Below are 22,874 nucleotides of genomic sequence, written 5' to 3' on the forward strand. Positions count from 1 at the left end.
GCGCGCGGGAGGCCGCCGGCCCCGGCGCGACGCCCCGGCCCCGGCAGACGGGACCGGCGGGGTCCCTGTCCGGGCAGGCTTCGCGAAGCGCAACCGTCGTATTAAGAGACCTCTCACACCTCAAAAAAACCCAAGCTAGAGACGTTTTTACAGCCCGCTGAAGGAAAGAGGAGGACGCAACAAAACATGTCACGAAATAAAAGCTCGGAGAGAGACACGCATCAGGATCCGCCCAAGCAGTGCAATATGAAGATGTCCTGACAGCAAGGACAGCCAAGCGGGAATATTTGACACCGTTTTTCCTCCAGGCAGAATGTTTTCATTTTTGTTCCTGTACTGCTTAAATTCAAACAGTCTGTGCTGATCTAACAGCATTAACTTCACATAGAAGGTAGAAATCAAAAGGATTCGCCCATCCAAAACACATAAAATAAAGGAGAAATGGGCCTCAGAGTCATCTGCCGTGTTCAGGAGGCCTGTGAAGCATATGCAGCCACAATTACAGTTGATTTGATTTAGTAACTGAGCCACTGAAAAAGCACTAAAAGCTAATGAGGCCCACCATAAAAATCAAATGATGCTTAGGCTGAGTCCAAAGTCTGTGGGGATTAGGAGTAAGAATGAGGATAACCCCAATCAAACACGAAATACATGTATTTGGGGTTATTGTTCTAATGATGATAGATGCTTCTGTTTGGATATACTCCTGCTCACAGTAGCTAAACAGGTTTCTAACAGATCTGTCAGCAGTGGCAATTCCTGGTCTTTAAGCACCAAAGTGCTGTTGAATATAACCATTCTGCAGCTCACTCACTGACCTTTACGCTTAAACATCATGATGTGGCTCCATCTGTCTCACTGCTTCACTTTAATAGTTGTGAATGTACAAACTTTAATTTGAGACGATCAATATTTGCTCTTGCTTTAACCCCTCTGGATACACACAGTACAGTGAGCTTTTGGCAGAAGGATGAAGGAGGTCATGAATAAAATGAAAAATAAAACTGCGTTCATAAATAACTCTCTACTTTAATCTATTATTTTTGCTGGAAATGACAAGAAATCTCGTAATTATGCACACTCAGAGAGCTAACCAAAAGCAGGAAGAATATATTAAAAAGTCATGCAAGGTCCCTCCAAAGGTCCCTCCAAAGGTCCCAAGTCATGGGGAAATTTTGAACAGAGAAAACTTCCACAAAACCATCAGCTTAGCATATTTATCCTCTTTAATCATGCATAAATAAGAATTTTTAGAATTCAATGAAGTGATTGTTTGAAGAAAGTCATCAGTCAAGATGTGATTTTCATTGTAAAGATGGATGTGCTAGAAATAATAATGCTTAGACAACGGCAGGACCTAGGATGCCTAAACGCCATGGATGTGCCACGTTTGGGGCAGGAGACCGTGCTACGTGACCTGCTGACGTTCCTGCCAGCCTTAATTACCCTCTTACTCTGTCTTGCCACAAATGGGAYAAACTGCCGCTAGCCTCCCTGCTTGCAAACCAAGACGACTAAGCCCCAGCTTGACTGATAATTTAATCTAAAATCTACAAATAGCTGTTTATTGCATAAATTAAACCCGCTTCAACAGAGACGTAAAGAAAATGGCAAAACAGCAAGAGCATCGTTTTTGCTGAACTATTATAAGAGTGCAAGCATGAAGATGAAGAAATAGTGCATGATGCAAGTTGCAAGTGGTACCTGGCCTGTCCAGGGAGCTGCACTCACTGGCCAGCACCACCCCACAGGTGGTCCCATGACATGCATGGCTCACGCAGGAGCGCATTGTCAAATCCATGAAAAGAGCAGTGGTTCCACTAAAGATGATAAAATATTTCTGGATTTAGAACCCTGACGTCTTACCAGCCATGGCTGCCTCCTGCAATATTTTTACTGTTGTAGCTCCCTGCTCATTTAATGGTTTGTCTTAGTTGGCAAGTCTTTAACACCACAGGTCAGTGAAATGTTCAGGAAATGGAGATTTTTGTGCTGCTTCAGGGTTATGAGACTTAGCATTAAGACCTGATGAGAGATCTGATTGTGTCAGCACTCTTTGGAGGAATGAATGAGTTGTTGGAAGAAAGTAATTCTACCCTTTCTAACCCAAACTGTGATCATACCAAAAGTCTTGCTTCAAACTTTGGGGAAAATCAAAATGTCAGGCTGCATTAGGAACATTTTGGGTGATTCTCTGCAGTCTCTTACAGGACTTTTTTAAGTAGCCAATTAAAGGTTTTCTTGAACTGGTTACAGCCTTTACACATTATTCACGATCCCTTACTCATGACTTTGGGGTCAGTAACTAGCAGAGAAACAAACTTACTGCTTTATTTGAACAAGTATGACTGATGAACTGAGGGGTTCAAGAAATTTTCTTTGCAGGTCTCTCCAGCTGAAGACTAAGTGTACTATTGTGCTGATTCTCTAGGTGATTCTGTGCCCGTGTGTGATTTTACACTTGAAAATGTATATTGCTTTTCAGTCAAGCATTACACAAATTACTTAATGAACAACCTGTTGCCTTCTTCCCAGGCAGCAAACCATGCTAGTTCCCCAAAGAAACCGAGCCCAGTAGCTGGTAGGGCAGCTGCTCTCACTAAACATTTCTGCAAAGTTCCCTTTGGGTTTGGCTATGAATTGTCCCTGTTCACTGCATTTCTTAGAAGGTCTTCCAAAAAAACACACAGATTATCTCTGCCAGCTTTTATCAGTAGAAGATAGGCATCCCTGGAAAACAGTAAAGGCTTCTTAAGCCACTCCAAGAGCAAGGCAAATAAAAGTGAACACTTCCTAGCAGAACAGACAGCACTTCAAGACGTGGAAACCTTGCAGGCAGTGCAAAACTTGCAGAAAGTCTCTGCTGCTCTTTTAGGGGACAAATACTGATTTCAGCTGAGAAGGTTATTCTGCTTCATGCCAGCATATGGTGCTCAGAATCTGTTCCCAAGCAGTTGTCTCCTTACAAGCTTTTACTCTGGGATAATTTTCAAACTTTAGAGCAAACACAGCACGAATGAATTTACTCCTCACAAAAGAAGAGCTATAGAATTTTTCACTGAGCTTCATTTCCACACATTTCTTTCTCTTTCTGAACCAAGACTGCCCACTGCAGTTAATTAAGCTCTGTTTATGGTGAGCAGAAGCCAGTGCCTTCATTTCACTGGAATATGAGTTTGAGTCACCCAGGCCAAAGATACAAGTCAAGGTCTAAGAGGTAAAAGGCCAACAGATTAGTCATCCGCCATCCAGCCCAGCCCCAAATCTGACATTTTGCACAGTGAGAACAAGTCTAGAGGAGATTTCCCCCCATCTATTGTTGAGGAATTCAATAACAAAACATAGATACAGTAGCTGAGTAGTGAAGCAGCAGGCGCAGCCTGTCATTCCAAGGCTCTTCCAAATAATTCCCTATGCCAATTCATCAAAATAGATTTGTTTCTTCTTTTTTTAAGACTGTATGTGTGTGTGAATGTGTGTGTGTGTGCATGCATGTGTGTATAAATTATTAAACAAAAGCTCCACTCAAAATAAAACCACTGGGAACCTCCATGTAATAAAATGAGTCACACCAGGATGCGATGACTAAGTGGGAGAATAGGGAATTCCACTCCCCATGCCAGCTTTTTACATGATCAATTTTCTGTCAACAGGTGATGGGAGCTTTTCTCTCTGCCTTTTGCTTATTCCAATAATTCTTATTATTTTTTAATATTCTCTTTAAATAATTAAGATTCGAAGCTGAATAATCAGGACCAGGCGTACTTCCACTAGGCGCCCCCATAGTAAACAGTGAGCCAGGGAATCCAGGCCAGTAGTGGCTGCCTATGTTAATAAGGATTTACCAGCTGTAAAATTCCAAAATCTTGTGTCATACGAGGAAACCTTCCAAAACACTGGATTCCACCCTGTCTCGCTGAGTCTCTAACAGCTATGGCAACTCAGTTTCTGCAACTACACTCTTTTGCATTTCTGAGCATGTGAGCCTTAGATTTTTTCCAGTTTTGCAGTGTTTTTCTGAGATCCCCAATTTAATGCCTGCCAATTGCCCCGCGGGATTACAAGAACACCTGAGGCAGGTGGTACATTTCAGCCAAGGGACAAACCTGCAGGCAAAAAGGCTGGCTGAGCTTTCAGCAAGGGCGAGACTAGGGAGGTGTTCCCTGAAACCTTCTAGCCTGCACAACACGACTGGGCAAACTTTAATCTGCCTCATTAGCGCTASTTACTCCTCAGAGTTCCCAAATGATGGGATTTATTGAGATGCCTTCCCCTTTTACTTTAAAAGAGCAAACAGAAAATTGAACAGACCCAAACCTCCCTGCTCCTCCCCAGTTCTGTGCCTGGATGCCAAAGTTTGACATCTCTCTGGCACAAGTACAACCAAGTACAGCTTGGGCTCTGCTTTGCAGCCACTTTACTCTGCTGCACTGCAAGGCATAAGGAGAGGAGATTAACCTGTAAGGCGGTCACCTCTAGCTAATGTAAAAATCAGGTGGGCCTCCCAACAGGGACGTGTAAAATTTATTCCCCTGCATCATCTCATCACTCTGCAGGTTTAGAGTGGAGAAGATGTGCCTCCACTTAGAAATATCCAGCTTTAAATGCTGGACTCCAGCCACAAAATGAGCAGAGCAGAGAAAGTGCTAGTGATTGTGTGCTTACCTAAACTACCCAGAAAACAAATTTATTTTGTATACCCTGTGTAGAATTTCACACACTCCAAACAAATTGAGTAATTTTAAATTACAGGGGTACTGCTGACAGTTTTGCTAATTCTACAACTATTCCCAGAGATTTCTTCTTTTTTCCTCTACGGCATACAAGAGCACTTGCAATAGTTGCTTTACTTTTGATAAAATGTCGGTCAGTATGCACCAGGGATCTGGGGAAATACTTTTTGCAGACTCAGCCTTTAACCTCCACAGGRGCTAAGGCTAGAAGTAAAATACTGTCTCCCTTTAGCTCCTGCCCYATTCCTCCCTTTATGGCCTGGCAGAGCAGAGCCAAAAAGGTCATTGCTCCTGGGTTGAATGCTGAGGACTCCCACACCCCATTAACAACAGATCTACCCCATTTCACTGGACTCCCTGGCTGCTTTTCATAAGCAAATCCTGTGCCCAAACGCCCAGACGCAYTGAGCTACTGCTGCAGCTGCAGGCCAGAAGGGAGCCACAGAAGAAGCTATAAATTCTTCAGTTTTTGTCTTTTTATCTATTAAGCATTTTAACTATAATTAAACATATATTTTAACAAATCATTGCTCTCCCCAGCTATAACTTGTGAATACCAAAGCTTTCTAGTGGGCTGTGATTTCATTTAAAGTTTTGCAGAGAGTAGTACATGAAGACTGAGAGCATCACTAAGTCCAACTTCTTGCGCTTTATAAACAACATTTTTTCCAGAGAGTGGAAACTCTAAAACCAGAAAGTGCTGCTGCACTCATCTGCTTGCATATGATACAGCAGGAACATTGAAAAGTGCAGTTTGAGAGTGAAATCACTTCAGTACCTGCTTGCTTGCTTGCTTTTAGAACTGGAAGGAGTATGTTTCAAAGAATGGGAATGATCTGATTTTTTTGGAACAATGAGCCTTGGCCCTGTAGGAACTCTGGTGGACCTTCATATGGTGCACGCCTTCACCCACTCCAGGTACTGGCACCCTTTGAACCCCCTGTCACAAGACTCTGAGATGAAGATGGACAYATGAAGGACCTCCAGGGAGAAAGAYAGTAGAATCCCACTCCTTGAATCTAGAGGCTGGAAAGATTTATTTTTTTTAAAATGGACTTTCAGAGTCTGTGCTTCAGAGACCTTGACAGCTGCACCAGTTCAAAGGGTGCAGAGTGCGCCACCTCCTCTCTTTACACTGCCTAGCTGAATTGAGAGATTTATGGTGGATTCCCTCCAAAGATGTACGCTTTCTGTTTGGGTTGTTCCTCCACCACCCACATTGTCCTAGTGATGATTCACGATGTCCATGTGGCCACCATAAGAGTTTGGCAGAGGAAAGCACAGTCCATTTGCACTTTTCTCCCAGAGAAACGTGAAACTTCCCTATCACTTGCAGCAGAGCAGCAGTAACCAGTACACAAATAGAAGTAAACACAATGCAACCAACAGCATCTGACTTGCAAATTATTATATGATAATTAAAACAAATAAAAGGGGAAATTCCAAAATTTTTCTTTTTTTTTAACTACATTGTAACATCTGGACCCCAAACAAAACACTAACACCCTTGACCTTCAGGACATTCAAAATCCTTGTTAGCTGTAAGATGCCTTTTTTGAGCCTTCTCCTCCAGATCAAAACTAAAAGAATAYGCACACTTCAAAAATGTCTAGCTGTGCAATCAGATCCAGTTGCTTCCCCTTGGCTATTTTTATTCAGATGAGCTCAGCTATGTTTCTTTGAGTTAAAGCAACATTTGGTTCTTAAAACTCCTTGAGACAAACTCTGCTTCTGTATGCTGGGCTGACTCTACCAAATTCATGAGCTCCCCCGCTCATAGCTGTTGAAGATTACAACCTTTCRTTAGTAAGAGATAACATTAAAAGGAACCTAAAACTAGAACACTTGCATGTTGTAAACCTTATCATTAAGAAAGTGGCTGACACCTAGGCATCAGCATCTCAGACACACAAGCACTTTCTCCCATCGCTCTCACCCCAAGCACTTCGCTCCGGCCCCTTCAGTTCACTTCCTGCTACCGTTTCCTGTCACAAGCTTAAAATAACAGTCTTTTACAGAGCTTTGGGTGGCGAGTTAATTGGAGGAATTTGCAGTCAGTCTACTACAGCAAGCCAGTCATTTTCATAATGCTATCACAGCCTAATTTGGGGAGTATTCGTTCATTCCCCAGATATTTCTAGGGAAAAGCATGCTTTCTGAAGTGCTGCGGAGCAGAGATATAACAACTATTTATTACTGTTCTTAGAGGTATTTTGGATTTTGGTTGTGTATATGAAATGGTTCTACCTCTCTCTGTGTCACTAGTGGTGGGTGAAAATAYGCCTACAAAATCCAGAGGAAAATGCAATAGCTTTGAGCACCAGTCTGAGGGTGAAACCTGATCTACAGCCGTGAACCTCCACAGCCCTCTGCTTTCTAACCCATCAAGTTGGACCTTCTAACAGCCACTTCACTGCAGACACTGATCCTGACCCAGATTCACGGTACCTCCAAATTTTGGAGTGTTTATGAAACAGGTTACAGGATAAACTCTCACTGCACGAGCTGTGCCTACCCAAAGCTTTTTTGGTGGAGGGAAAAAATAGAAAGTCTTGCTGCCCTCATCTTAAACGATGGATAAACAAGCCAAGCCAAGCATTTTACAAAATATAACATGCCCAAGGCTACTAGAAGCTTGTCCACATTACTCATCTCACGACTGTCACTATAGCTAAACCTGACAGCAGAAGTGAGAACTGCGAATGCTGCTGAAATGAAACTCAGAGAAAACTGAGCATCCCCTGAGAGCTGGGGCATCTTCCTGCCTTCACCAAGGTGCAAGCTTGTGATTCTGGAAGAGGCTGCACCGACGACAGGGTCACCGCGCACAGTGCCATCCGCCCACCACGCTGTTTATTGCGGCTTCAGTTGCTTCGGAGCAGCTTATCAGTGCTTTGTGCAAGGCGCCGTGCAAGCCCCAGCTGCAGCGAGCGAGCACTTGCAGGCGAATGCAGCAGGCACCTCCACCTGCCCCYGGCAACATTTCTAATAATAATATAATAATAATAATCCAGGCTACAAAACATGCCCTTTTTTGTTCTATGTTCGTGCAGCCTAATGCAACAGTGATTAGGCATGGCCACAGAAATGATCATTTCAATTTTCTACTGTTTATTAGAAAGGAAGCTGAAGGTCACAGGTGCGTAAGAGAAAATGAGGAGATTTTCAAGCAGGTTGGGACACTCATCAATCTCTGATGACCCATGCACAAAGCTTTAACTCCCAGTCTACTGCAGTCAGTCAGGGTCAGGTCAGACTTTAYGTGATCTGCACATCTAGGCCAGTTCTTTCACCTCCCTCACCTTAAGGTATTCCTGTGTGCTATTAAAGAAAGCAATCTTCACCTTAAAAGCACTTCAGTGCAACGTCTGTAAGAGGGATCGCTGCATTGCAAAACAGAGCGTGGCTACGCAGAGAGCTCGCTAGCCCTCAGCGCGGAGGAGAGCCCCACAGATGACACGCTGCAAACCACAAAACTGTATGCAAGCTTCTGATTCAGACCAAGGAGCTGAACGTGGGCCTCCAACCCGCTATGTACTCCCTCTGCTCATCATTTATTCAGCATCCCGCTGACCGAGACAGACAGTCGGCAGAGGCCGAGGGGCAGCGGGGGCAATTGCGCAGGATGTGGGACTCCAGCGCGGAAGTCCTGGATCAGGCACCTCTTGGCTACCAGGAGGTGAAAAAAAGAGAAAAGAAAAAGAAAAAAAAAAGCAGTTTCTCCAGCAGTGAAGAAAAGCTTTGGATATAGTACGAAAAATGTTATTCTTTTTACTTTCTAATATCTATCCCAGCTAGGGGCTTCTCTGCTCTCATGTGGGAATAGGGGCTGGGCGTTTCAGACGTTTCCTTGAAATGGCATTAAGAGTTACCTCCTCACTTCTGGTTACTGCAAAGCCTTCCCAGGGCAGGTATCACCACAGGCCGCCAAGCATGTTCCCAAGCACCTTCGGCCCAGCTCGCTGACATCGGCAGAGCAGCAGCAGCGTGGTGGGGAAGGAATTAACACACAGCCTTGCAAGGAAATGCAGGATGCCAAGAAAAGGGCTTGGACCGAGCGCTCAGCTCAACCTTCACCATTCAGCAGCCCCAAGGCTGTAAAACTGCACAGCTTTCTGGCAGTCTGTGGCAAAACTGGGACCTCTGGCATGCCGTCTTCCCATTGCACCAGCTGATGCCCATACGCAGAAATTATTGGCTCTACTGTTATTTTTTGCCAAAGGCAAGACCCTATAAATCATGCACATGCTATTCACTCAAGGGTTAAAATTTCTCAAATCCCTTCTTGCAACTACTGGACAGATCAGTTCTGCTTCCCTGTCTTGGTTTACTGACAGAAAACCTAAAAGCAACTTGTTTTCATAGCTGCACAAAGGGACTGTGCAGTTTCAGTCAAAGAGGCTGCTGCTCTTCTGCACTGCACAGTCCTTTGCCTTGCTGAAATCCTGAGGAGTGAAGGGTGGCAGAATCTGGCCTTTCATGTTTGCACGGTGCTTTCTTGATCCCTGGACATCATCATTATCCTTCCAGAGCACATTATTTAGAATATAAAAAAGTCAAGCCTAATGGAAGGGTAAGTTAAACAAGTCCAGACCATTTGTAAAGAAACAAATATCCTCTTGCAAAAGGCTTAGAGAATTCAGTGAAATACACATACTGTTTAGTGAGGTGAGATGAAATGCCTGCATGCATATGATACTAGAAAAGAAATGAGTAACAGCACTGAGAAAACAGGTAACTAATTACAGCAGAGTGCATTTGTTTGCATTTTCTCCTGTAAACAACAAACCCTGGATTTCTGCTACCCGCTTTAACCATTAGACCACACTAAGCACGTTTTCTGGGGCCAGGAAATCTTAGAGTTAGAAATCAGGTGATGTTTATTATGGCACACCATTATGAAAGCACAATAAAAAGTTCAGTAAAGGCATTAAAGGTGAGGTGAAGCAACTACATAAAGCCCAGCGACCATTCCTTATTCTATTATTTATATTTCTGCAATACAGTCAGGGCTTGGGACTATCTCGAGCTCGGTCTGCACAAGTTGAGCAAATAAATAGACAAGATGTAAAGAGAAAATAGATAATCTACAATCTGCCACTCATTCTCCTTCTGCAGYTATTCAAGAGTTAGTAAGATTATCTGAAAACTCTGGTAAAATATTTTTTAAAACAAGCAGCTATACTGAAAAAAAAATGGTATTGTGCGGTGACAAGGGACTCTCTGAACTGAATTGAATTTGAAATTTTTGTTACAGTCTGATCCTTCCTTTTGTGGATTGCTCACTGGAGAACTCCTTTGGGACCTGTGTATTATGATTATACAAGGAAAGCACGGAACTGCCCACTCGGATAGCAGGACACCTGTACACGGAGCCATAGGCTTAGATCTCCACTTGATTACAACGGGTGCAATTACCTGCAATGGCAATGCTGGGGAGATGCAAAGCTGYGTGTATGAAAGCAATGAATATTCAGCGAGCACAAAGGTGAGGCTTGCGAATACAAATGCTACGTGCAAATTCTGATGATATGTTTCAAACACATGTGATGAAGTTAGGGACAAATCTTTCAAAGAGCTCAGCGGCTGCCAAGAGATAATCAAAATGAGAGAAAGAAGCCTTAAGTAAGCAGGCTCCCAGTCAGTAAAATAGATTTTTGTGTACTTTCTGTGACATCTTGGATTATTTTCCATTTAACSTCAGCATGTTTCAAATCCCTGAATTTCATTTGCCCATGGAGGCACTGCTTCCCTTCAAACTATGGGGAAATACTTGGTCTTGTTTACGCTTAAAACTATTCTTTCTAAGAAGTAATGTGGAAACTATCAATGTAAAAATATCTGAAGCAATGTGGAAGATGAAATGATGTATTCTTCCAGCTCAATATGAAGACAATTTTATTTTGACACAAAAATACGCATTATGCACGTTTCCTGCCCCACAGACTTCTAAGAGTGGAAATCTTAACCTTTGTTTGTAGTTCATTTGCAACAAAAAATGTTCATTTCAATTATGATTTCTACAGTAGCGTTCAGTAACCAGGAGATCAAAACTAGCGCAGGGGAACTTGTAACAGCCATCCCATTTCTTTGATAATGTTTCCTGTTTCTGCCAGTTCTCAATGCCTGCATTCTTACAAACCTTCCCCATGACATGGCTTTGATTTACTATTCAACACTGCCTGAAAAATTAAAGACCAATAATGCAGATGTTTGCTCCTAGGGCTATTTTTTCTCACATGGTTACCTCAAGAGATTTGGTTTTGCTTCGATGAACTTGAATGGTGCTGCTCACTTGAGTAGAGTTACTCATGAGCACAAATACTCTTAGGATGAGACCATGAGACAAAACAGGACTACCCATTTGCCTTCACATTAGGGAAAGTTGGAGAAAACCGCCTTACCTGAAGTTTTCTCCGTGAACACCACCTTGGACTCTGCTGTGAAATTTTGTCCAGTCAGGATCATCTGTTGTCCTCCATAAACAAGGCAGCTATCAATATCTTGTCTTTCAACCATTGGAAGTTCATGAGCAGATCTTTGGGCTGTGGACAAAATGCAGACATGAATGAAATCAACTATGTTTTACCAGGACTTTCCAAATCTTCCCAGAACTATCCACAGATTGATCTTGTCATCGTTACCATCTGCTGACTGCCAAAGCAGCTTCTCCAGGGTGCTAAATTTAGGTTTGAAAGGGAAAAATAAACTTACTCAAGGCATTTTATTTGGAAACATTCAGGAGCTGGCTGCAGTGTTTCAGCTGTGCTGGCCTTACTCCTTGTCCTTGAGAAAGGACAGCTTGGATGAATGAGCTGGAACTTGCCCATCTCTGTTTCCAAATAAATGGCCAACTTTTCAAGTGCAGGCACACTACAGTCCTGGAGCTTAAAAATTCCACCTGCAGAGAGGATTCCACTCAATAATGCTGAATTCCTTCAGAAGATAAATAAATAAAACCCTTCTACAAGACCCCACCGCTTCCTACAGAACAGGCAGTATATTTGGGGCTTGGAATGGTCTGTGTGCCAACAACACTGCAGTCTTCTTGTGCACACGGGGTATGTGGCACACACAGCAAGAAGGGCAATCACACATTGGTGTTTGCAACCCAGAGCCCGGTGAGCAGGAGGGAGCCACGCCAGGGTCTGCCACTGCCGTGGCGTTTTGCAAGGATTTTTTGCCTCAGCTTAAATATTCAAGAAAGAGATCCCTATGTTACAGACTGAATTTGGTTATAAAAGACAAAGAAAAATGCMGAGAGAGCTGGAAGGAAGTTGTATTTCTGGTTACGCCCTGGGTGGGGTAGACCTTAGACGGGCACGTATGAGACCAAGGATTTCCAAGGTCTCCACTGTTCTTGGCCACAGACTGGGAGTGCGACTTTCACRAATTATTCTTCATTTCTGCAGCCAGAAAAATAAAAGAGTAACACCATCTCTCCACCTACTTCCCTCTCATCCCATTGAAAGATTCCATTGATCTCTGTTTGATCAGAAAAGCTCAGAGAGTTGTGGTCACCCTCCCCACAATCCTATTTCAACAGTTTGCTAACAAGCAGCAGGAACCGAAAAACACGAAGATGCAAGAATTCTTCCCTAGCACACAGACAGCTGGAAAACATCATGAGCTTCCCTGTGACCAGACCAGGTGGGCAGCAATTTGGGTCTGGTGAGCTGCAAGTTCATGACCTGCACTCAAACTCCTCCAGATTCATCCACCCAACTGCAAAGGCCTCTAGAGGATGCCGTTCATCTATTTAACAGCTGTCTTGGCTGGATTTTAACTTTCTCTGACAAAGAGCTTGCTCCCAAGAGACCCTGAGCGGTTGTGTCTTCCCTTCACTGAACATCGTTCACTGCTGAGCCAAAAATAAGGAAACGTTTCCTATAGGTTCAGTGCTGGGCCTCCTCTCGTGTGGAAGCAAAGCCGCGCTTTCTGCAAGTCCATCCAGGCACCCTTTTACTGCTGTGCATCCTTTAGAAAGCCTAAGATACAACGGCTCTTGGCCTCAGTGAGTGCTGCACAAGTTCTGTCACTCAAGAAAAAATGTCAAGGCTAGAGTATTTGGTGGGAAAACCACAAGCATTAATGTTTCGGACAGGTCTCCGTAGAAGAAGAGAACAATTTTTCCAGTGAAGACACGCTCAGTTAAGCCCCTCCTGCTAGTCATGACACAGAGCTTTTATTCCTGTTAAAAATATAAATAATTCAACATTTATCAGTCTCTTATGCCATTTCAGAAGGTTTTTTTTTAATTATTGAAAATAACCTTATGACTCATTGTTCCCATCAACTATATTAAAACAGCTGGGCTAAGATACTGCCAATTAAGAATATATATATTCAGATTATTGTCACAGAAGCTGCTAATTTATTTCACATGGCTGTATGATTAATCCCTCTCCCTAAATACTTACATTTTTGATGAGTTCATAATTGGATTTACCACAAAGACAGATTTGTAAGCTCAAAGGCTTAAGAGTAAATAGCAATCATTAAAAACATATCTGCAAYAGTCAAGAGAAAACGCATTTAAACTTTGCCCTGAACACTATTTATTCCTACTTATCCACAGATTTCACTTCCACAGTGACTCTAATTGTCAAAATTCCAGATTAACTTTCATGTCCCACAGACTTCAGCGTGCTAAGAGAGAGCTTTATACCTGACCTCCTACAGATCAATGGTTCTTGAGGCTTTTTCGGGATGAAGGAGGCCAAATTTTAGCCTGGAAATAACCGTCTGACTCATCCTAATTACAGTTGGATCTGGGCAAGCTGGAAATCACTGCTGAAGACCAAGTCTCTGTCCAACTTCCATAGAGCGCAGTGTTTATGTACACCGCGACCTACCAGGGAGCTGGAGAGGACAGCACGCTCACCGGAAGCGTGCRCGCACCCAGCTCTTAGGAAATGCCAAAAATCCTACGGACACCCCCAGGCTAGTGTCAGTGCTCTGGGCAGGGCTGCTTGGAAGCCTGTGACACGCAGACAGAGGTCGTGGCTGCCCCGGCCCGCAGGTCGCTGCAAGGCTGGCTCAGGAACGCCTGCAGAGCCGGCATCTCCGCCGGTGCTTTCACCCTGACCTGGAATGAGTCCTGTCAGCGTGTAYAAAACCCAGATATGCTTTAAATGTGCAGCAGGATTGGCATGTTGCATTTTTYAACTGTGCAGTGTGCTTTCCATGCACAGTTACTGCTCAGCAAAGGCTGGATCCCGTGAAGCCCTTGCAGTCTGGGCCTCCCTTCAGTGGACACATTGGCCATAGAAGCAGGGATGTGTCCACCAGCACCCAGCTCTGCTGCACAGATGGAACTGCACAAACAGCTATGTGCAGTCAAACTTAAGATGTGAAAAGAAAAAAAATACCAGCTGGAGGTGTTTCAGTTTCCCTTCCTTTAGCTATCAGAAAAAGGGGATAGATGGAGAACTCTGGTGYTTCCTGAGCACTAGGTTTTCTTTGACCAGTTTTGCCTGCACATTTCTCCTCCCACTAGGTGGTTTGCAAACCCCTTTCTAAAACAACACAAAAAAAAAMCTTTTCGTTTTCCACGATGGTATTTTTTGTCCAGGTCGGCAAGAAGGTCTCACCCCATTCCCCATTTGCACTAGTAAGGAGGCTCAAGGTTTGGTGTGGAGCTGCCTCAATAGGATTGCTTTATTTTCCTCTGCAAGAAATATTAATTGCCAATAAATCCCCTTCCTCTAAGGCTCATGATGGGTGGACTGCATGCAATAATTTCACGCTATTCCTTTTCTTCCCCCAGGGGTTGGCACTTCATAAAGTGACCTACAGCTACCGGAGTTTATGAGCTTTGAATAAACAAAATGCTGTTGATTTAACCAGTTGGGGTGTTTACTTTCAATAGCAACAGTTACTGACATAAGGCAGCAAAGCAAATGCTATAGAAATACTCGCACTTGGCCTGAAGCAGTGTGTCAACCTATTAACAGGGGACATTATTTTTCTATTTTATATGACTGTCTGCAAATCAAGATGTCATGGATGCCTGGTGCCAAAAAACACAATGCACACCGCGACACGAGAGAGAAAGGGAGCTGCTGTCTGCGCGCTCCGCACCACCTCCTGCGACCTGCCCCAGCCCCAGCAGCTCCCAGTGGTCCCGCTGCCGGGCTGAGCCCGCTGCAGGGCGCAAAGGCGCCTGCGGGGAGCAGAAGGGGCTTACATCTYGTGGTGGGGAGCAAGTTATCTCCTTCCCTATGCCAGCAAGTGGAGGAAAAGGTTAAGCCAACCTATATCTTTACTCAAACAGGCCAAATGCTGCCTAGGGTACGCACAAGGCTGGAGCATGACAAGGTAGGGTGAAGGTGCTGCTGGCTTCCCCACTGGCCCACAGCCATCGAGAGCATTTACAGTCAAGACCTTTACTAGCAGAGAGGCTGATGGGTTTGTGGGAAGATAAAGTGATATTATGAGACAGGCTGCTRCTAGGCTAGGTCTATCATGGCTCCAGATCTCACCCAGGGGAGCAGTACCCATAGCTGCTAGCAGGTTCCAAGTAACAACCTCGGTTGTGCTCCCTACCTCCCTCGGCAGAGTTCCCTAATGTACTCCTTAAGTAACCTCRGCTTCACCTGAGAGCCCCTTTCTCTCGCTCCGTGCAGCGCTCCCCTTCGGGGTTCCTCCGGTAATGCATCTACTCAGATGAGCAGCTCGAGCCCTGCGTTAGCCTCATGTTTCCTTCCCTCGGCTTGGAGGGCTTCCAAGTACTGCCTTGTCTTGCCCAAATACTGACTCGTTTTATGAGGAGTCTTAACCAAAGCTAAATGTCTCTTAACAGCCCCTGGAGAGGAACAGTCTAGGCAATCGCTCTCCCTGCATGTGTAATAAGAAGGAGGGCTGGTGTGGGTAATGCAGGCAAGACAGAAATGCTAACATGATCTGTCTTTTGGGAAAAACAGGCTTGTGAACTCTGCTCAGAACAGCATGGATCTGACTGCCACTTACACAGCGGAGATGCTCTGCAGCAGCTGCGCATCGGCACAGTATCTCAGTACCTTATTCTTCTGGGTGTCTGAAAGCCTCCCTGCACACTGCTGGGGCCAAAGAAAACTGCTGGAGTGAAGTCTGCTCTATACTGTCTTTCTAACACGTGCAAAACCACATCCAGAGTTCCTACAGCTGAACACATCCAAGGAGAGGTCTTATCCTGGGTGGTCACAAGGAGCAAGGCTGAGGAACACCTCCAATTCAGTGAAGACAAAGTGGCATTACTGTTAATTCCCTCTAGCTGCCATCACAAGCCAAGTAAACCACCTTTTGAGCTGGGACTCATCGTTCCTTACTYGTCCCTCTAAGCCCCAAAGGCCCTTGGCTCAAGCCACTGACTCCTGCCAGGTTTGCGAAAGGCAGGTGGAGCAAGGTGTCTGAGGCTAAAAAACCTAGAAGCAACAGGAGAGCCTTAACAACAGCGTAATTTGTTGTCAGATTAATTCTTCCACCTCAGTGCAAACCTTAATGAGCCAAAGTAAATATCTCCCTCTTCCTGTGACGGGTGTTTATTTAYGGCTGACTGCTTGCCTGAGGCAGGGTTGATAGAAGCAGAGCTCCTATGCCCAATGCTCATCCAACGTATTAATGTCCTGAGAGACTTTGATCCCATCCATCACATGCCCAAGCGCTCTGAGCTTTCTGAGTGTGCAGATTGCTGGGAAGGAAGCAAGGGGAGGCAAAGAGAGGCTGGGGGCTGCACACAGTGAGCTGGGGGAGACCAAGGCCAGGAAGCAGCTCTAGGAGGTAGGCAGACACCAGTAATGCACCACATCAAGTCATGATCTTCTAACTGGGGGGATTAGATGATCTTGTAGGAGTATGAGGTAGTGGGAGGCTTATGTGAGGATCAAGTAAATAAAGCAGGTTTCCAATCTTTGTGATTAAATGGGAAGTCTTGAAACTGTGATCTAAATACACCCAGAAGCTACAAAGAAAAAGAACCCAGTATGAGATGACAACAGTTCTGAATTCATTGCCAGCCAGACTTAACCAGCAATTTGTGCAGAGCCATTCAAAAGAAAAGCACCAAGAAGAGATGGCTTTTCTCCACCTCCTTTCTCTGCACACAATTTATTGTATGATGTTCTCAAGAAGGCACAGTGACAAGCAGTGATGGCAGCAGTGTCAGATAAGTATGATACTTTCTATGAACTGCAGCCAGCTCACCAAACTAGCGTGTGATTAATGACAGGAAAACCATGGCCTCGGTTCACTTCTCTGTCGATCATCTCTGCGGGTATGTACAACATTTGCCTTTAATTCCTCGCGGAGGAGATCTGCTGAGCTTAACTCATGCTCAGAAATCCCTGGCCTGTGTAACAGGCTGGGTTGCTTGCTTCTACCAACAGCAGCAGTGCAAAGACAAGAAGTAAACAGGAGTTTACTCTCATACCAAGGCTTGCAGCCTGCAGAAAGGGCGGGCACTAGCTTTCCTTCTGTCTGACTCAGAGTTTCCAGACTAAAATCTTCTGCTTGTGCATTAAAAGTGGCAAATGTCAAAATTAACTTTTAAACTCTGTGTTTTAGGAGAGGGAAAATTTTTACTGTAGAAAAAGCATCTGGTTTTGTGTCAGTTGCTTTATGACAAACCGGGTGATGGTCTTGCAGCTGAAATGAAAGGGAGGGAATTTTTTTAAAACGTAACTGCAAACCATGCCACTCTTGTAATAATCACACCCCTGCTTAAAATTGCAAGTGGATATCTCCCACGTGCAGAGACATCATTCATTTCTGCTTTTTAATCTCGCTAAGCAAGGACTCTTCTTGCCTGCCATTGTATTCGCCCAGCACAACTCACAGCCGAGGAAAAACACACACAAGTTTGCCAAGACAACATTCTTTCAAATGACTAGCTCTTTCCTCTGTAGTTATTAATGTGTCACATATCACAGGCTCATAATGTCTAGTTTTATGGGAAAATCTACTAGAAGGAGAGAAAAACAAAGGAAACTTCCAGGGAAATTGATTAAAAGGAAATAAGATATTTCACCCAATTTAGTGGAACAAAATACTGTCAATAATAGAAACCATTTAAATTCCTCAGATGGACACTCTGTTCTTTAGTAATAAGTTTTGGTTTGTTTGTTTTGTTTTTAGCACCTTGGAATATCTATTATAAGATTTTGAAATCCTTCTCTTTGTCATGCCAAGAGCAATCATTTACATTTTATGGGGTTCGTGAGCATAGCTTAGTAGCAGCAAACATGGATTATATGACACAAGAACTGTGAGACACTTTGAAAAGGATTAACCAAGACCCAGTAGAATGAGAGCTGTGATGTAGTACGGATGGTACTCACACTCTTTACATGCACATCTCAGACATTTGCATAAAGCCATTTCTGGTTGCAAATATCATTGAGTAAAACAAACTGCATATCTGCCTGAGCTCCACATTTCAGCCAAGGAACAGAAATGTGACCTCAGTGATCAATTACTCACCAAGAAATGAGCTTCTGCTCATTGCAAAAGGTAAATCAAAGCAAATGAATAGAACTAATATTACAGAAACTGTTTGAACAGTCTGAAAATAATGATTACCTCTGTAAGATCAAAACCTCCCAAGAATAATTCACCCAGCGGACTGTTGTTAGTATGGTTGTATTTAAAGGGGCAAGTTAGCTTGGTAACCCTTTACATCAGAGACTTCACCCAGCTCTGTGACAGCAGCTCTGTGTTCAGACACACAGTCATGCTGACGAAAATAACATGTTTTGGTACCAAAGAAATGCAATGAAAAAATATTCAGTTCTCCTAGTAATGATATTTTGAAAACACTAAAAGATTAGGGCTTTACTGATYTTAGATCCCCAAAGGTTACACCTTGCACTGCTGAGCGGTACCAGCATTTTGCTGCGGCCTGAGGGGTGGCGTATGGGACGGCACAGGGCAGCTTGCCCCGGGAAGCAGCAGGGCGCCGGACACCCCCCTGCGCGTGCGCACAGGTGTGCACACGCAGCGGGACGTGCAGGCGGGCGCTGGGCCAAGGAAGGCTCTGCTGCACGGACCTGTCGGCTGCGGATGGCAGGGATACCCAGCGCGGCACCCATGGGTGCACTGCCATTGCAGGGCCTTGGCGCAGAGCAGCACCTGGGGAAAGGGGTGTTCCTCACCTTTCCAGAGCCACAGCCACAAGACAGTGGCTTTTTACCCCTAAATGATACCCTTACGGACACTTCAGCCACACTTCAATTATCAGAGGACTCTCAAATGCTTTTGCCTCCTCAGCGGCTTCAGAATGAATCAGCCGGCAGAAGGAGGAAAGAGCTGCTCACTGCTGAATGCGCAGGCACGTCCGGATACGAGGTCCGTTTTGAGGCATAACTGATCCTTCAATAACATATCACCTCCTTTGTCCCTCCACRCAGCTGCCTGGGGAGGAACTTGCTCTGGATGATTCTTTGAACCTGTGAAATTGCCTCCTAAAAGCTGTCAAGGGCTGCACGTGACACAGATGAGGTGGAAGCGGAGTGCTCCATGAAAGCCAGATACTTTGCAGGTCTTGCATCATTGAAGCTAATGATCTGCTGACACCAGTGGGAGCTCTTAACCGGGATCAGCTTCTGCTGGGGAGAGCGCTCACGCAGTCTGTTGGTAGCAACGGCAGGGTTGCTCCTGGGGGAACCCCTGGGCTAGGGTAAATGGCCCGTTATCTTAAAGCTGCTACTGACTCTGCCTATGGATGTTATTAACATCTACTAAACAGGAGAGATCTTACAGATGAGTTCCTCAGGGACAAGGGTTCTCAAGTGGCCGTGTCAAAAAGAGATGAAAAGCAAACAAAGGAAAAAAGAGCACTCTGATGGTGCAGGGAGGTGGGACCCAAGGAAAAGACCTCACGGTCTGTCCCCTTCTGCAATATCGGGGCTAGCCAGGTGATTTCAACTTCTCTGAGTTAATAGGAGACTATGTGCTCTGAAATATGCAGACTGTCCTGGATAAACTTAGATTTATCATCTATAGTGTGATTTATCTTGCATTTCTAATGCTGGMTGAATCAACTGATGTTATTAACCAGAACTTTGCTAAGATGAGAAAGCAGTACTAAAATGTGTAAGCATTGCTAAATACGTAACACACATTCCAAATAGAATAGGCTTATTTCTCTGGATTACTTTATATTCTACCTCCATGAATTCAGTAAAGGATAGTCCTTAACATATCCCTCCAAGATTACCAACATATCCACTTTCCAAAAGATAAAACTTTAATTTTTTCTTGCTGAAAAAATGCATTTTTTTCTCCCAGGAACTTTATTGTCTGCTAYGCAGACAACATTTTAATATTTTCAATTTATTTCTAATAATCTTATAAATAAGCCACTTAAACCAGTACCTCCACTCGTGGCTTTTTATGCCTCTAACATCCATCAAAGCAAACATATCCTCAGAATAAATGCTCAGCCATCTTAAAGAAACTATTGCAAATAGCAGTCATTGCACAAGCAAATTAGATGTGCATGTGCAATTTGGAAAATGAGGTCTACTCTATAAACTGTGACCAGATTTCTGCTTGAACTCTCTTTGATGATGAGCATAAACATAATGTGCAGTTTTGAAAGATGCTTAGAAATGCCTGGCTAACTTTTTCTGAAAGAGTGAATTGCTCTTCCAGGAGGAGAGCTCAAATAACYGGAGCATGAGCTGTGGGGCTCAGTGCATAACCAGAGGACCATCACCCTTTGCCCTGAGCTTATCTGTTTTTCTGTACAGTGAATGTAAGAGTTCCCCTTGTAGTTTCACCACCCAAATAGCTCCAAATTTCAGGCAGGAAGAGGCTGTTTTCACTAGAAAAAGCAATTGCGGGGAAGCTGGTGATCCTTTGCTGGGATTCCTTTTCTATCCACAGAAGTTGCAGTTTACCAAACGTTTCCTTTAGTAAATGGGCCTTTGTTTGAGCTGGGACATGTGCCTGTTGGGGTGGAGGACACTATTGTTTCAACCATCTGGTTCCATAAAGGACCATAACTGTTTCCTATGGAGAAAGGTGGTAGCTACTCCCCCTATTCTCCTTTCTCCCTCATGGTGCCAGGAGTTTTCGTACAGCTGGTAAAACACTTAGATAGTTGGTATCTTCTCACAAAAGTTTCCATGGGATCATACCTGTCCATCATCCTTTCCCTAGTCTTGCCTTGTTTATTCATTTCTACTGTTCTTTTCAAAGCCATCATCAATAATTCACTAGTCATGTTTTCTCTTGACTTCCCATCCAAAATTGGCTCCTCTCTTATTGTAACTAATAAGCAGTTGACTAAAGCAGAACCTGCCTCTCAATAAATAAAACTCGCACATGGGAAGCTCTTCAATGACTTTCTTCACATGACACATGGCAAGTCAAGTTCTGCTAAATGCGATGAGTCATTCAGTAGAGGGAGAGGAAAACTGTTCATTTTGTATTTGTGAAATCCCCAGACCACTGAAAAGGCACCATTTACCAACAAAAAGCATCACAGGATGCACATAAACCAGAAAAGTGGGTGAAGCCCTTCCAGAAATGACTGTGACTTTGGGGGCACTTTGCTGGAGGCCTATCTTTCTCAGGGTCCAGTACGTTAAAATGAGTGGGAGGTGCAGGTTTCTCAGTTTACACACTTGTAGGATTTGCTCCAGGAATCAAAACTGCAAGCTTTCTTCTGTCCCTCAGGGAAATACCAGAATAACTGGGGCTTTCCCTGGTTCAGCTGCAGCTTCTTTAGCTGCACACCCCTGTGAGCTGTTATCTTGAAAACAATAACCAAGATGAGCCTTAGCCTCAAAATCAAACCTCTTCTCCATTTCATCTCTGTTCCCGCCACAGCTCAGATCAGAGGATGGTGGTCACTCCTTAAAAAGGAAGGATTGGCCACTGCGCTGGGATCCGGTCCAGGTTTGAATTTCAAGCATCCTAACATCTGTAGGCTTGTGGATAACAACTTCTTCTTGCACTGCTCCTAAAAATAACATCACTGTCTGGAAGGTAGACAGAATATCGCGCTCACACAGAATGTACGCCTGTATACGCACGCCCACACTGACTCTAGCACACCCACAAAAGACCTTCTAGCCACAAGGATCCAGCAGCAACAAACTAATAAACATTTTCAAAGCCTCTGAAATGCCTTGCTGTCCTCCAAGCACGCTCGAAGGAGCCCACCTTCTACTGAAGCTTACTTCTCCTGCCCAGAGCACACATCTGGCAGCCAGCCTCTGCCACATGACAAGGTCTCTGACCCACCTTCGCTCAAACCTTTGGGCCATCCCTGTTTGACTGAGGAGCCCACAGACTTCAGTGGAACTGCCAGTGCCAGGAAAAGGAGCTTGTAGAAGTTAGAGTTGCATGGTCACACCGAGCCAGCCAGTGACAGCGTGCCACAACCGCACAGCATCTTGTGTTTTGCTTATTCGACCGCTGTGTGGATGTAAGTTTTTTTCCCTCCATACTAGCTGGAGCACCAGGCAGGAAGATTATTTCTGCAAGAGGCAGCACAAGCRAATCTCAGAGGATACTTACAGCACTCGATGGGGTTAGATGCTGCTTGCAGGGAAATGATTCTGCCATTGGACTCTGGGATGTGCACGCGGAAGACGAGCCGAACACGGGTGTTCTTCCGGCCGATGTCTGTCTCTCCCTTACGCAGCTCGATGTCCGCGTTCCTCAGCTTCAAAATCCCCGCACAGTCAATGCTGCCAAGCACACAAGCCACTTAGAACAGGCACAGCTTAACAACCCTGCTCGCCAATCAACTGTTACACAGAGATAGYCAAGAAGATTAAATTTTCCTAGGATTGATTTTCCTGAGAATTAAATTTGGTTAAGAGATGCTCCAGAGTCTCGTTCCCTTCAGGATCTCGATAATGCCATCTGAGCAGGTCACAGAGCAAGAAACCCCAAACGCGCACTAGGGCTCAGCAAAGGAGGCCCCAGGGAAGCGCGGCCTGCTGCTGGACCTCTCCTCCAAAYGGCCCTTGGCCTGGAGGCGCAGTGTGTCCCAGGCCTCTCCCAGCCGAGGGTTAGSGCCAGAGTTAGGGTTAGGTGGCTTTTAGGCTGGGGACCCCTCCAAATGTTATAACCCTCTGAGTCTTATTTCCCCCCCATGCTGCACACCAGTGTGCCCACAGCAGCACCCACCCCAGCGCCGTGGTGCAT

At 44.6% G+C, this 22,874-nt stretch overlaps 1 protein-coding gene across 5 annotated transcripts in view; it reads right to left on the bottom strand.

Annotated features, from left to right (window-relative positions):
- NFATC2 (nuclear factor of activated T cells 2) overlaps positions 1 to 22,874 on the bottom strand; it is a 101,585-nt gene that overhangs the window by 40,460 nt on the left and 38,251 nt on the right. For all 5 annotated transcript variants that reach the window (XM_085314069.1, XM_085314068.1, XM_085314067.1 and 2 more), the window contains exons 5-6: positions 22,239 to 22,411; positions 11,138 to 11,278 (exon numbers count right to left, since the gene is read on the bottom strand). In XM_085314069.1, the coding sequence (XP_085170195.1) occupies positions 11,138 to 11,278; positions 22,239 to 22,411 (314 nt within the window). The remainder of the gene's footprint in view (positions 1 to 11,137; positions 11,279 to 22,238; positions 22,412 to 22,874) is intronic.

Source organism: Rhea americana, unplaced genomic scaffold, assembly GCF_003343005.1.
Source record: "Rhea americana isolate MKP2758 unplaced genomic scaffold, rheAme1 scaffold_4, whole genome shotgun sequence".
Taxonomy (NCBI): Eukaryota; Metazoa; Chordata; class Aves; order Rheiformes; family Rheidae; genus Rhea; species Rhea americana.